We start from the raw sequence: 14584 nt of genomic DNA, 5'->3' as shown, positions 1-14584 counted from the left end.
ATATTCTTAAGATGTCTGGTGTGAACGGCTCTCTTGAGGTTATTCCACAGCATCTCTATTGAGTTGAGGTCTGGGCTCTGACTGGGCCACTCCATAAGGTGGATTTTTTTTTTTTTTTTTTTGAAGCCATTCTGTAGTGGATTTACTTTGATGTTTAGGGTCATTGTCCTGCTGCATCACCCAACTTCTACTGAGCTTCAGCTGGTGCACAGCCACCCTGGCATTATCCTGTAGGATATCTTGATAAACTTGGGAATTCATTTTTCCTTCAGTGATGACAAGCAGTCCAGGCCCCGAAGCAGCAAAGCAGCCCCAAATCATGATGCTCCCTCCACTGTAAATTACTGTGCAAAAGTTTTGGCACTTAAGATGTTTCATAAAAACATTTGTCTTAAGATGGTTATTTATATCTTCAGCTTTAGTGTGTCAATAGGAAAAATAAATTTTAGACTCCCAAACATTACTTTTGCAAATAGAAAATATTAGAATAGAAGAACAGGGAGCCCTACAACAGATGTCATGGCCCCCACAGAACCCCCCCACTGAACATCGAGTCAGTCTGAGATAACATGAAGATACAGAAGCAATTGAGACAGCCTAAATAGATAAAAGAACTGGTGGTGAATTCTCCAAGAAGCTTGGAACATCCTGTCTGCCAACAACCAAGAAAAACTGTATCCAGGTGTACCTAGGAGAATCAGTGCTGTTTTAAAGACAAAGGTGGCCACACCAAATATTATTATTTTTTTTTTCATGTTTACTGGACTTTGTATGACGTTAATTGATAAATGAAAACTATTTATGGTATTATTTTTGAAGACATCCTCATTATGTAACATTTTTCACAAGTGCCTAAAACTTTTGCACAGTACTGTACTTCACTGTTGGGATGATGTTTTCATGTTGGTGTGCGGTGCCTTTTTTAAGCCATACATAGTGCTGCGTGTTTTCCCAAACAATTCAACCTTAGTTTAATCAGTCCACAAAACATTTTCCCAGTAGCGTTGTGGAGTGTCAAGGTGGTCTTTGGCAAACTTCTGGCATGCAGCAATGTTTTTTTTGGAAAGCAGCGGCTTCCTTTGTGGTGTCCTGCCATGGACATCATGTCTGTTTAATGTTTTCTGTATAGTAGTCTCATGAACAGAGATGTTAACTAGTTCTAATGATTTCCTTATTTATTTAGCTGTCACTTTAGGATTCATTTTTACCTCATTGAGCATTCTGCGGTGTGCCCTTTGAGTCATCTTGGTTGGACGGCTCACTTCTACAGAGAGTAACCACAGTACTAAATCATCTCCATTTATAGACAATTTGTCTAACTGTGGACAGATGAATATCTAAGCTCTTCGAGATAACATTGTAACCCTTTCCAGCTTTATGTAAAGCAATAATTCTTGATCGTAGGTCTTCTGAGATCTCTTTTTTGCGAGGCATGGTCCACGTCAGCAGATGCTTTTTGTGATTAGCAAACTCAAAATGTTTGAGTGCTTTTAATAAGTAAAAGTAGCTCTAACCCACACTTCCAGTCTCTTGATTTAATAATTGGGTGCCAGACTTGCCAACTCCTGACTCTAATTTGTTGACGTCATTAGCATAGGGGTTCACATACTTTTTCCAACCTACACTGTGAATGTTTGAATTATGTATTCAGTATGTACAAAAACAATAGAATGTGTGTTATTTGTTAAAACAGATTGTGTTTATTCATTATTGCAACTTAGATGAAGATCAAACCAGATTTTAAGACAAATTTATACATACAGTAAATGCAGGTAATTCCAAGGGGTTCCACTGTGTGTGTGTGTTTATATCTATCTATCTATCTATCTATCTATATATATATATATATATATATATATATATATTTGTTTTGTTTAAAGAATAAGAATAAAGAACATATATACATACATTAAAAAATTGCTGGATGATGTCTTTAAATTACTCATTTTGAGGACTGGATTGTTTTGTCCCTGCAGTCCTCTTAAAGGCCTGGAAAACAGACAGGTGATTCAGATCGCATGTGGAGACCAGCATTCAATGGCACTAACCCAGGGTACTCACAACCTTTGGAAAATAAATGAATGAATAAATAAATAAATATATTTGTCAGAGTAGATGTGCAGAGTTTTTCCTCTTCTCCTCTCAGATGGTCAGTTGTTTGTATGGGGTGAGAACTCTCATGGTCAGCTGGGTTTGAAGGAAGGACAATCTGGCACTCTAACTGCTCAACATGTTCAGAGTCTGACTGGAATTCCTCTGGCTCAGATCAGTGCTGGAGGAGACCACAGTTTCGCCTTGTCTCTCTCTGGAGCTGTGTTTGGATGGGGGAAGAACAACACTGGACAGCTGGGCCTAGGAGACACCAAAGGTTCCCATTATTATCCAATCTGTCACCTCACAGTAATATGGGATTTCTGAGAATAGTACAATACAATGTAAAGCCCATGTTAATACATGAATATGATACTGTATTTGGAAGTGATGAATTTACTGTGTTGCCATCACAGATCGACATGTCCCAACAGTTGTAAACAGCCTGAACCAGAAAAAAACTGTGTTCATCTCTTGTGGAGCGGAGCACACTGCCACTTTATCAAAGGTATTATATTATATTATATTTTATACCAGTTATTTGGTATTATAGTACATTCCACAATGCCAGAGAAGGATTTTATAACAAGCGTATATACTGTAATATTCACAACTGAAGTTGATGAAGAAGTAAATATGTTTGTGTTATCAGGAAGGCACTGTGTTCACATTTGGATCGGGATGTTTTGGGCAGCTTGGGCACAACTCATTTAGAGATGAACATCATCCACGGATGGTTGCTGAACTGTGGGGATCTAAAGTGTCCCAGGTCACATGTGGAAGGTAAACTAAACTTTACATTATGTATTGCAATCAATATTTCAGAAAATCAATACAGATATAATTTACATTACAACATTAATATTCATGGTTAAAAACAAATATGAAGTCTTTTTATGTATGTTTACCTGTTGTTTATCTTAGTAATTAGGTTTTTATTCTTTGTTGTATTCTAGAAATCACACTCTTGTATTAGTGGAATCGTCAAAGCTGATCTACTCATTTGGATGTGGGATGCAAGGGCAGTTGGGAAATGGACAAATGTGCAATCAGTCTGTGCCATTACCTGTGGAGCTACCAACTGGTAATTACAAATAAGTATAGCAATAGGTTATTTTGTTATGAAAATGTTTTATATTCATGATGTTGCTCATCAACCAAATATGTGTTGTACACAGAATCTAATCATGCATATGCAATTGGGAAACTCATTGCTGGCGAGAACCATTCCTTTGCATTGTGCTTTAAGGTAAGACCAGTTTGTGCAAACAGTTTAACAAATTTGCAAACAGTTACTTTATTGCTGCACTGTTTCTATTTTTAGAAACTTGGGAATGAATCAGCAAAGCCAAAACCCAATCTGGGCAGAGGGGTTTTGACATTAAACGACAGAATGATTGACCGATGGCTGTCTGAATGTGATTCAAAGTCATGGAGAACAATCAAGAAGTGAGTGTTTGACTCAGTGTGAACCATGGACAGTTTACCTACACATGATAATGATTAGCAATAGACGATGAAAAGTTTATTAATAGGACTGTTTTGTTATTTTCAGAGAAATTAACAAAGTGTTTTCCTCTGCTGCGTCTCTGAATGGAAGTTTTCTCAAAACAAGGTAACTTGGATCCAGGTAGACTTGTCTAGCACATTGTTAAACACTGCTTAAAATCTGCTGTCATCCATCAAAGATTTTATGCCAGTTTCCGTTTTTATAGTTGTGACGAACATTACCAGACTTCTGTGGAGTTCTGTGGTTTGGATTTCGACCAGGTCAAAAGATCTTTTGCAAAGATATCGGAGAAGGAAAGGGTTATATCCGAGGTAAGGCCAATGCAAAATTTGCAAAAATAGTTTACATTTTAACTTTAAGATACACTGTTAATTTGGCAACAGGAAGTCATATGTTCTGCTTCTGAAATCAGTCTGTGCTTACTGAAATTTGAACCACCGCCCCTGGTAGCCGAAGATGGATGTTTTCTTGAGGTGAAATGTTGTCCAAAGGGTGGAACCAAAAGCGAGTTGTATTTTTAGTTGTTAATGGTGAAATACAGTCAACAGGAATGCATATTTAATTAACCCTACTCCCTAACCCCAACCCTAAACCTAACTGTCAGTAGAGTAAAAATGTAATTTTAGAGCAAAAATGCAATCTCCGAATCATGCTCACCATTGTTAATGTGAATGCAATTACTTCCTGGTTTCCACGAGACTAGAACCCATGTCAAGAAATAAATGGAATTACTTTCTGGTTTCAATGACACCAGAACCGGAGAATCCTGAGAATACTTTTGTGGCGTAAAATCAGTAGAACCACAGGGAAAGGTGAACATGTTTGAATGGAAAGGAAAAACTGTTGATGGGGGATTGCGCTTGTCATTAAATCGTCCAAATATGGTTGATTTCAGGGTACATGAACATATGGAAGCAGCTTGTTGATTTCCTGTGTGATTATGTTTGCAGTTCATGATCTTTGTACTTTAGGTAGTCAAGGTGGTTCAGCGTACAGTGCTGCCTTCTCTGAGCACAAACTGCAATCTGAATCCGATTTGTGTGGAAGCTTTGAGACTTTACCTTCTCCTCCCTGAGCTCATCAGAGTGGCTCCACAAAGAACTGAACTCACTGAAGCACTGGCCTCTGAAATTCTACACCTGAAATCTGCTGCTCTTAAGTTGTTAGGTAAAACTGTAGTACCTTTTCAAACTTTGTTTTTGTTTAATTTGTTTTATTTATCTAATATTTTTGTTATGTTCTAATTTCAGAGAACTACTGGTCCAGATTGCCTGATGATTGTCTCAAAGGCTTGGTGAAGTTATTTCGTAAGGCATCTGCCAAGTTAATTGGCAGGATTGCTGTTGACAACATGAACTGTGACATACCGACACGCCTGAAGAAATGTGTGGAGGTCCTTCAGATGCTCTATAAGGTCCCTTAGTTATACAATAGATCACAAGATAAAATTTGCAACTAAACATTTAAAGGGGTCATGTCATGAGAAATCAAATTTTCCTTGATATTTTGACATATAAGAGGTCATTCTACTATAAAAACTTAATGTAAATTTCAGAACTCAAAACTCAATCCCAATGCAGTAAAAGCATTAATTGAAACCAAGGTTTAAAAACGCTTCGTTCTCTACTTTCCTACGTCACGAGGGGGTTCATTAATTCATGACTGCCTCTACAGCAATAACATCAATGCCTACCTTACATCATCGCACCCTTGGCTCTGCCCACTGGTGCTCAGTTTGTAAACAGAGATAGAGCAGGACAGACAGGCCTAGTGTGGCCTACTAACCATTTCCTGAATACCAAAGGGGACTCATCTGGATTATTGTGAATTATATTTGTATATAAACATGCACTAGACAGACATCTTTGATCATTGTCATGTATCTCGCACTGCTTTTAAAATACACAGTGTCAAGTTACGACTGAAAAGGAGACCCCATTCTGTTTCATTCAGCTGTGCTGCAACTTGTTGTTTTGAGCACAATGTCTGAAATCAGTCTGTGCTTACAGAAATTTGAACCACTGCCCCTGGTGGCCGAAGATGGAAGTTTTCTTGAGGTGAAATGTTGTCCAAAGGGTGGAACCAAAAGCAAGTTGTATTTTTAGTTGTTAATGGTGAAATACAGTCAACAGGAATGCATATTTAATTAACCCTACTCCCTAACCCAAACCCTAAACCTAACTGTCAGTGGAGTAAAAATGTAATTTTAGAGCAAAAATGCAATCTCCGAATCATGCTTACCATTGCTAATGTGAATGTAATTACTTGCGCCCATCTGCACTATTTTTACTTGTTGGTGTATGTAAACATGCACTAGATGGACATCTTTGACCGTTTTGATGTGTTTCCAGCGACTGTTTGATGTTTATGGTGCAGAGTGTTAACAGTTGTGCCTGAGATGAGCAGTTTAATGTATTCGGATGTAATGTGTTGGATGTGTGTTATGTGTAAACCCTGAAATTTAGTTTTATAACGTTTTGGAGTTTGTTCATTTTTTTCCGATTGAGTTTCAAATACGGATGTATTCGAGGGGCTGCACGATGTTAGCCAATCAGAACAGTGGACATTTACATTGAAGTTTAAAGGAGGTGGTTAGTCCAAAACCGAGCGTTTCAGACAGAGGGCCAGAGACAGGGTGGAAAATGGTCATATATTACTAAATTATGACTTTTTTGGTGCCAACATTTTTTTCTAGCCTTATCAGTGGACCTGCAAGGAAGATAATAAAATTATATAAAAAAAGAGTATGTCATGACCCTTTTAAGCTTATTTTTTGGGTAATTGTTTAATATAGTTTATACATTTGTGTTTCTTGTGAAGGTCTGTTGTAGTGCCCGCAAAAACATTACAAAGAGTGATTTCATCATCCATGAGATCAATGATCTTCTTGATACGGTGAGAACCAAATAAATAGTGAATTACAACTAGTTGTCAACCAATATGTGTTATTCAAATGCATATGTAGAGAGTAGGGTGGGCGATATCATCTTGATTTAAGGCTACATTAATACATATACTGTATATGGTAGCAAAAGTATATAAAATACAAAAGTATGTAAAATGCATTTTCTGGTGTAACATCTAAAATGTTTTATTCAAGTGAAAACTATTATTTAACATGACTATAGAAACCTGACTAAAGTCAAGTAAGTGTTAGATCAAGTAGAAATAAATCCTCAAGGTAAGAATTGCAGGTGACCAATTTGTACAGTGTACCCAGAATTGCTTAATAATTAGTAATAATGATTTACTCTAAAAATCCACATTATCTATTTTCAATGGTATTGTTAGATTTTGGAGGCATAGTTAGCATCTGATTCTGATGATCAAAATGGAAGACATTTGTCAGACCGATACAGGTCGACCACTAATTAAAACTCTCTAATTCAAACTCTTTCTCTCACATCAACAGCTGCAAGCCACCAATGATGATGTGCATAACAATTGGTGGTGGCATAACTGGAATGGAAAAGTCAATGAAATTGTGGCATTGCAACAGTACTATAATGTGAGTACTAATACATTTTTAACCACAAATCTAATATGCATGTATATAAAGATAACATAGCATGATGCTTTTTATTTCCTTTGTTACAGACAGCTATAAACAATCTTATATCGCTTCCATGCATCTTTAACCTAGAGGCCAAATTCAGCTTTTTGAAAAACAGACAACGACAGGTATTTTTTGCTTGACTAAAACCTAAAACGTACCTCTAAAAAAAAAAAAAAAAGATTTTTGTGTCCAGATAGTTCTTTTTGAATAATAATAATAATATGCTTGTGTAGCGGTTTTACAATCTGACTTTGAGACGCACAGCACTGCTGGAAGATTGTTTCTCTGAGTTGAGAAATGCCACCGAGCAACAGCTCAAAGGAGGATGCCTGAGGGTAAAACAATATTATTTTCTCTTCTCACAGATGAGGTACAAACGCTGAATGCATTTTACTCTGAAGCCTCTGAAGCATTTTAATTTCAATATCACGTCTGGAAGTTTTTCTAGAAGAAAGTTTTGGATGTTGTTCAATGTTCTTATTTTTTTTTTTTTTTTTTACATTTTACATTTAACCCTTTAAGCTCTGAAGGTATTTAAAAAGATTTCCTGTTTCAGTGGCATGCCCAAAATTAAAGGCTTATAACTAAACTAAACTTAAAACTAAAAAAGGAGGGTCAGTTGTTTGGTTTCATTTTAAAGAAAACTTTTCAAAAAATTTTATGATATAGATTATTATAAATTATGACACTCTCTGCCTAAGAAACTGCTGAAGAAAAAAACACTTCAGCAAAAAAAAAAAAAAAAAAAAAAATTCTTATTTTTCTGATTTTACATTGTATATCTCAGGATGTAAATAAGGTAGCTCCTTGCTTTTGTTTTGTTCCCAATCATGCCACCTGTAACTGAGTAATATTTTGTGTTGATATGACAAAGCAATCAAAAGTTATAGCATTAAAAAGATAATTTATCCTAGTGTCCAATAATGTCTCCAAGTGCCCAAAAGCCTCTCCAAACAAATAAAACATAATAATTGTACATGAGAACTAATTACACATGCATATACAACAGTGACTAATGAAGTTACTGAACTTAATTTCGGGAGGATCACGGCCATCTAATCTTCCAATTAATTATGGTATAAAAGCAACCTATTACCACGTCACAGTGCCAGTCCTCCCAGCATCCCACCACCTTGCCCACTCCTCCTTAGGTATTTCGCTCAAATAAACCGTCTCCATCTATTACTAGTTTCGGGTGGGGGGTTATATTTAAGCTTCGAGTCTTCTCCTATTCGAGCCCCTCCATTGCGGACAGCAAGCTAAACCTATTTTGCCATTTACGCTAAAGATTATATGGGCACACGAACTTGTGAAAAGGTATGCTCTCTCTCTAAAGCATGAAGGCATGAGAAATATCATTCAGTTCCATTCTGTGTCATCTGAGCTATCATTGAGTCTGTGTCATGTACTTGACGCCATCTGCGGGTGGCCATATGTAATTACAGTGTACGATCCTCTCTGCCCATATTTGGATGACTTACACCTCTGGTTGCAGTGATCTGAATCCTAATACGATTGGTTTAGCGTTCCAGGACGCTGGACAACGTTCTACATAATTTCCGATAAAGTCATCTGATCCAGGAAAGCTAAAGTGTTTTTAGTCAGATAGCACATTAAGTGCTGTGTGCAAATTGTGCTTTGTTTGGATTATCTAATGATCTATGCATCTGATTATGTTGTGTGTGGTCTCATTTTAATGGGAATCCCCATCTCGAAATAGTGGTTTGTGAACTAAGTAATGGTAATATTTTATGTTCTGTTTATTTTTCGTGAAGTTATAAGCATAAACACGGCTTATAAGCAACACCTGTTTACATGCAACGTGTATATAAAATACATATACTTAGCTATTGCTCGCTATATTTTTTCTGTGAGTAAAACAAATAGGCTGGTTGTATTCTACTCTTTGAGAGCTTTCCAACAACATATGACACATGGCTATTTGATCAGTTTGATGTTTTTATACTGATTTGTCTGCAAATTTCAAAGCAGTTGTTCATTGACATACTGCCTACATGCACTGTAAAGTACAGCTTCAAATCTTTAAATCTTTCTCCATGGGCCCAATCCAAGCTTAAAGGGTTAAATTTGAATAAATTTGTTAGATTTAAGTCTTCTGCATTCTCCAATTTTAAAACATATTAAAGCATAAATAAATAAAAATGTTAATCCAGTCTTAATAATGCTAATCAACCTAATTTTAAGCTTTTGTTGCACATTTTCTATTTTGATCTGAACTAAAGTGAAAGTTAATAGGACAAGGCAATATAGTTACGATGAACAGCAGTTTGAAAATCTTGTTTATTAAAACACAGGTGTATTACACAGAGGACATGAATAAGTCAGATGTCAACAAGAGGGACTTTTTTCTCAACGTGTTTAAAGAGCTGTGTGAACCGGCCTCTCAGATGTTCATGTATAATGACAATAAAACCATGATCTGGTTCCCAGCAAGGGTGAGGCAAAGATTTTATACATCATACTACTTTTAAGACCTTTCTAGCTTAGTTACAGACAGTCATCATATCTTACATTGTGTTTCTCTGTTTATTTCCATGGTTCTCTTTGGCTATAACCATTTATTGCCTCAAACCAGCCAACTGTAGAGAAGGAGAGGTATTTCCTCTTTGGAATCCTTTGTGGATTGGCCTTTAACAACAACTGTGTAGTGCAACTGCCTTTTCCTTTAGCTTTGTTCAAGAAACTTCTCAACGTCAAGCCATCTCTCAAAGACTTGGGAGAGTTTGAGCCGGTTCTTGCCAAGTGAGTGTTTTCATCTCAGTGTTATCTGGGTTCTTTTCAGCATCTTTATATTTGGCATTAGCAATGTTGACAATGATTGATCGATATCTAATATTAATACTAATGATGTTCTCAGGAGTTTTCAGTACATTCTGGACTACAGCGATGATGTTGAAGAAATGGACAATGACTTCAAGGTTGGTTTCTTTAGGTGTCACGCTATTGTGTGCAGCATCCTGTTAAATTTGGCACTGAAATATCTTTTAAAGGCATATAAAAAATTGCTCACCTCTCTGTCTTTAAACATCAGATCAAATGGAATGGAACAGAAGTGGAATTGGATCCTACTGAGCCAGGAAAAACTGTCACAAATTACAACAGGTCAGTTTAAAAAAAATAATTTTAGAAGGAAATCAAATGACACAGAGTTACATGAGTAGCATTAGCATAAGTGTTATGTCTGCTTAATTCCTGAGCCTGGAATTCAGTTTTAGAACATCTGTTAAAGGAATAGTTACCCTCCCCCCCCCCCCCCAAAAAAAGAAAATAATCTCTCATCATTTACTGCAGAACACAAACGAAGATTTTTAGAAGAGTATTTCAGCTCTGTAGTGAATGGTGACCAAAACTTTGAAGCTCCAAAAAGCACATAAAGACAGCATAAAATGAATCCATAAGACTCCAGTGGTTTAATCCATGTCTTCTGAAGTGATTCAATCGGTTTTGGTTGAGAACAGATCAAAATGTAACTCCTTTTTCACTGGACATCTTGCCATTGCAGTCTCTAGGTACGATCATGATATCAACCTCGATTACACTTCCAAGTGCATAATGCATCCGCAGAGAGCTAGATTGCAGTAGAGGAAGTGTAATCAAGCTTAAAATCACGATTGCCAAGGAGACTGATGATGTCAAGATTTATAGGGAAAAAGGAGCTATATTTTGGTCTGTTTTCACCAAAAACTGATTTGGTCACTTCAGAAGACATGGATTAAACCAATCGAGTAATATGGATTAATTTTATGCTTCCTTTATAGCTTTTTGGAGCTTCAAAGTTTTGGTCATTATTCACTACAAAGCTGAGATATTCTTCTAAAAATCTTTGTTTGTGTTCTGCTGAAGAAAAAAGTCATACACATCTAGGATGGCATGAGGGTGATGAGAGATATTTCATTTTTGGGCGAACTATTCCTTTAATGTTAATGTGATGCAAAAACCTTTCATTTACACAACAGGACAGACTTTGTGGACAAGTATGTGGATTATGTCCTGAATAAGTCTGTTGAGGGAGTGTTTGAAGAATTCAGGAGAGGTTTCTTCAAAGGGTGCGAGAGTCACTTGGTGGAGATGTTTGAACCAGAGCAGCTGAGAGGATTGCTGGTGGGCAACGAGGAATATGACTGGGACACTCTCAAACAGGTTTTACGTTCACACATATACTGTATTTATTAAAAAAAAAAAAAAAAAACCGAGGTCAAAATAATCACAAGGTCATATCATCAATAGGATTCTCTTGATTATTGCAGAAACTTATGGAGTTTAGCCATTTTCGAGCTACTGCATCAGACACAAGGTTTTTGTCTCAAGAAATGGGGCCATTTGTGCCTATAAATTTCAGGAATATTAATAATAATAATATTAATAACCCATAATATTTAGTTTTTAAATATGTTTTTTGCCAACCACATTACATTCGTAAGCAAAACAAAGATACACTATATTGCCAAAAGTATTCGCTCACCCATCCAAATAATTGAATTCAGGTGTTCCAATCACTTCCATGGCCACAGGTGTATAAAATGAAGCACCTAGGCATACAGACTGCTTCTACAAACATTTGTGAAAGAATGGGCCGCTCTCAGGAGCTCAGTGAATTCCAGCGTGGTATTGTGATAGGATGCCACCTGTGCAACAAGTCCAGTCGTGAAATTTCCTCGCTACTAAATATTCCACAGTCAACTGGCAGTGGTATTATTACAAAGTGGAAACGATTGGGAATGACAGCAACTCAGCCACGAAGTGGTAGGCCACGTAAAATGACAGAGCGGGGTCAGCGGATGCTGAGGCGCATAGTGCGCAGAGGTCGCCAACTTTCTGCAGAGTCAATCGCTACAGACCTCCAAAGTTCATATGGCCTTCAGATTAGCTTAAGAACAGTGCGTAGAGAGCTTCATGGAATGGGTTTCCATGGCCGAGCAGCTGCATGCAAGCCATACATCACCAAGTGCAATGCAAAGCGTCGGATGCAGTGGTGTAAAGCACGCCGCCACTGGACTCTAGAGCAGTGGAGACGTGTTCTCTGGAGTGACGAATCACGCTTCTCCATCTGGCAATCTGATGGACGAGTCTGGGTTTGGCAGTTGCCAGGAGAACGGTACTTGTCTGACTGCATTGTGCCAACTGTGAAGTTTGGTGGAGGGGGGATTATGGTGTGGGGTTGTTTTTCAGGAGCTGGACTTGGCCCCTTAGTTCCAGTGAAAGGAACTCTGAATGCTTCAGCATACCAAGAGATTTTGGACAATTCCATGCTCCCAACTTTGTGGGAACAGTTTGGGGATGGCCCCTTCCTGTTCCAACATGACTGCGCACCAGTGCACAAAGCAAGGTCCATAAAGACATGGATGAGCGAGTTTGGTGTGGAAGAACTTGAACTGGCCTGCACAGAGTCCTGACCTCAACCTGATAGAGCACCTTTCGGATGAATTAGAGCGAAGACTGCGAGCCAGGCCTTCTCGTCCAACATCAGTGTCTGACCTCACAAATGCGCTTCTGGAAGAATGGTCAAAAATTCCCATAAACACACTCCTAAACCTTGTGGAAAGCCTTCCCAGAAGAGTTGAAGCTGTTATAGCTGCAAAGTGTGGGCCGACGTCATATTAAACCCTATGGATTAAGAATGGGATGTCACTTAAATTCATATGCGTCTAAAGGCAGATGAGCGAATACTTTTGGCAATATAGTGTATAATTAAATGTTCTTATTCTACATAAAATCATTTTGATGAATAGAGACATTTACATTGGCTGATGAAAAACTAAAACTAACATTTATAAACACGAATTACTATTTAAAATGTAACAATTCTTTTTTGCATTAAACACTAAGCAGTGTTAAATCTATCAGACAAAGTTAAGTATCTTATTAATTAAAGGTGCACTCAATAATTTTATGATGTTGAAGTGTCTTACACTGGCTTACACTGACACCTAGTGGCCTGGATGCTGCATTATTCGAACGCTGTATTTTTCAGTTACCAATGCCATTGTAGAAATTCACTATACACAGTAAGCCAGGATTAATTAAATCCATGTATGGAAGTGTCCAATAACAGGGCAGTTACTGATATTAAGGGAGTAGTAGTCAGCTGATCATGTGATTCTAATGAGGTGCCCCTGCCCCATGTAGAATAAAACAGCTGTTATAAGGTTACTGATATGACTGAACTCTTCATCTCACATGAGTGGTCATGATTTAATACATATGTTTAAAAATTATTAATCATTTCATTAGAAGTAAAACTTTTTAAATGAGGAACAAAATAACAAATACTGAGGGAACCTTTAAATCAGTCTTTGGGACACAAATGGCACTTCTTCCTGTGAATAACACTCAAATATCTTTTGATCACCAGAACACCAGATATGAAGGACTGTTTGATGCTGAACATCCAACCATCATCTCATTCTGGGAGGTGTTTGATGAACTGAAGTCAGTTCAAAAGAAGGCCTTTCTATGTAAGTTAACTCTTGAAAATGCTGTTGGTTCATGAAATGAATTCATTAGAATTCTCAAATTTCTAGCATTTACCCCTTGCTTGTCTTTTGTAAGCTAAAACACATTAAGAAGCTTTCAAAACTGAGCAAGATTTCACCCTTTTCCATTCTCCAGTGTTCTTAACGGGGTTTGAGCGAGTGCCCATTCTTGGTATGAGTCAGGTGAAGATGAGAGTGAGAAACTTGTACAACTCTACACAGGACCATCTACCAGAGGCTCTGACCTGCCACGCCCTGCTGGAGCTTCCTGTTTATCAGAGCAGGACAACACTAAAGGAGAAACTAATTGAAGCCCTCAACCACAAAAGAGGGTTCTGGGAGGAATGAGATCGATGCTTGATGAGTTTTTTTTATAGATTTTTTATCTTACCTTTGGACATCTAACCTGTGCTAATGCACATAGCTCTCAGGAAATTATCTTGAGATAATGTGGTTTTGCCCTCCCTGCAAAACCACGTCCTCCGAAGACATGTCAGAAAAACAACCATGTCACAAGCAAAACGATTTTTTACACAGTCTAGGACTGTCACAGAGACAAATGTGAACACCCATTTGAGGGATATTCAAAATTTAAAATTTAAACAAACATGTGTTATAAAAAAACATGTTTTAGCTTAACATTGTTTAAAGGGATAGTTCACCCAAAAATGAAAATTCTCTCATCATTTATTCACCCTCATGCCATCCCAGAAGTGTATAACTTTCTTTCTTCTGCAGAGCAAAAACGAAGATCTTTAGAAGAATATCTCAGCTCTGTAGGCCAATACAATGCAAGTGAATGGTGATCAAAACTTTGAAGGACCAAAAAGCACATTAAGGCACATAAAAGTAATCCATAAGACTCCAGTGGTTTAAGCCATGTCTTCAGCAGCTATATAATGGGTGTGGGTGAGAAACCGATAAAAATGTTAG

The 14584-nt window shown here is 37.4% G+C and overlaps 1 protein-coding gene across 1 annotated transcript in view; it reads left to right on the top strand.

The window, feature by feature from the left end:
- The window catches only part of LOC127444282 (uncharacterized), a 58453-nt gene extending 44073 nt beyond the window's left edge, over nt 1-14380 (top strand). Inside the window, 22 exon segments of the mRNA XM_051703553.1 lie at nt 1977-2053; nt 2147-2368; nt 2508-2599; nt 2744-2874; nt 3048-3175; nt 3270-3340; nt 3416-3540; nt 3647-3706; nt 3807-3912; nt 4573-4768; nt 4852-5015; nt 6422-6496; nt 7014-7109; nt 7199-7282; nt 7391-7492; nt 9473-9613; nt 9754-9920; nt 10036-10096; nt 10210-10280; nt 11135-11318; nt 13531-13633; nt 13788-14380. Of these exon segments, the coding sequence (XP_051559513.1) occupies nt 1977-2053; nt 2147-2368; nt 2508-2599; nt 2744-2874; nt 3048-3175; nt 3270-3340; nt 3416-3540; nt 3647-3706; nt 3807-3912; nt 4573-4768; nt 4852-5015; nt 6422-6496; nt 7014-7109; nt 7199-7282; nt 7391-7492; nt 9473-9613; nt 9754-9920; nt 10036-10096; nt 10210-10280; nt 11135-11318; nt 13531-13633; nt 13788-13999 (2668 nt within the window). The 3' untranslated portion in view covers nt 14000-14380.
- The last annotated feature ends 204 nt before the right edge of the window (nt 14381-14584 follow it).

This window comes from Myxocyprinus asiaticus, chromosome 7, assembly GCF_019703515.2.
Source record: "Myxocyprinus asiaticus isolate MX2 ecotype Aquarium Trade chromosome 7, UBuf_Myxa_2, whole genome shotgun sequence".
Lineage (NCBI taxonomy): Eukaryota > Metazoa > Chordata > Actinopteri > Cypriniformes > Catostomidae > Myxocyprinus > Myxocyprinus asiaticus.
The sequence above is the reverse complement of the archived record's forward strand: the minus strand, read 5'-3'. Positions and strand labels throughout refer to the sequence as shown.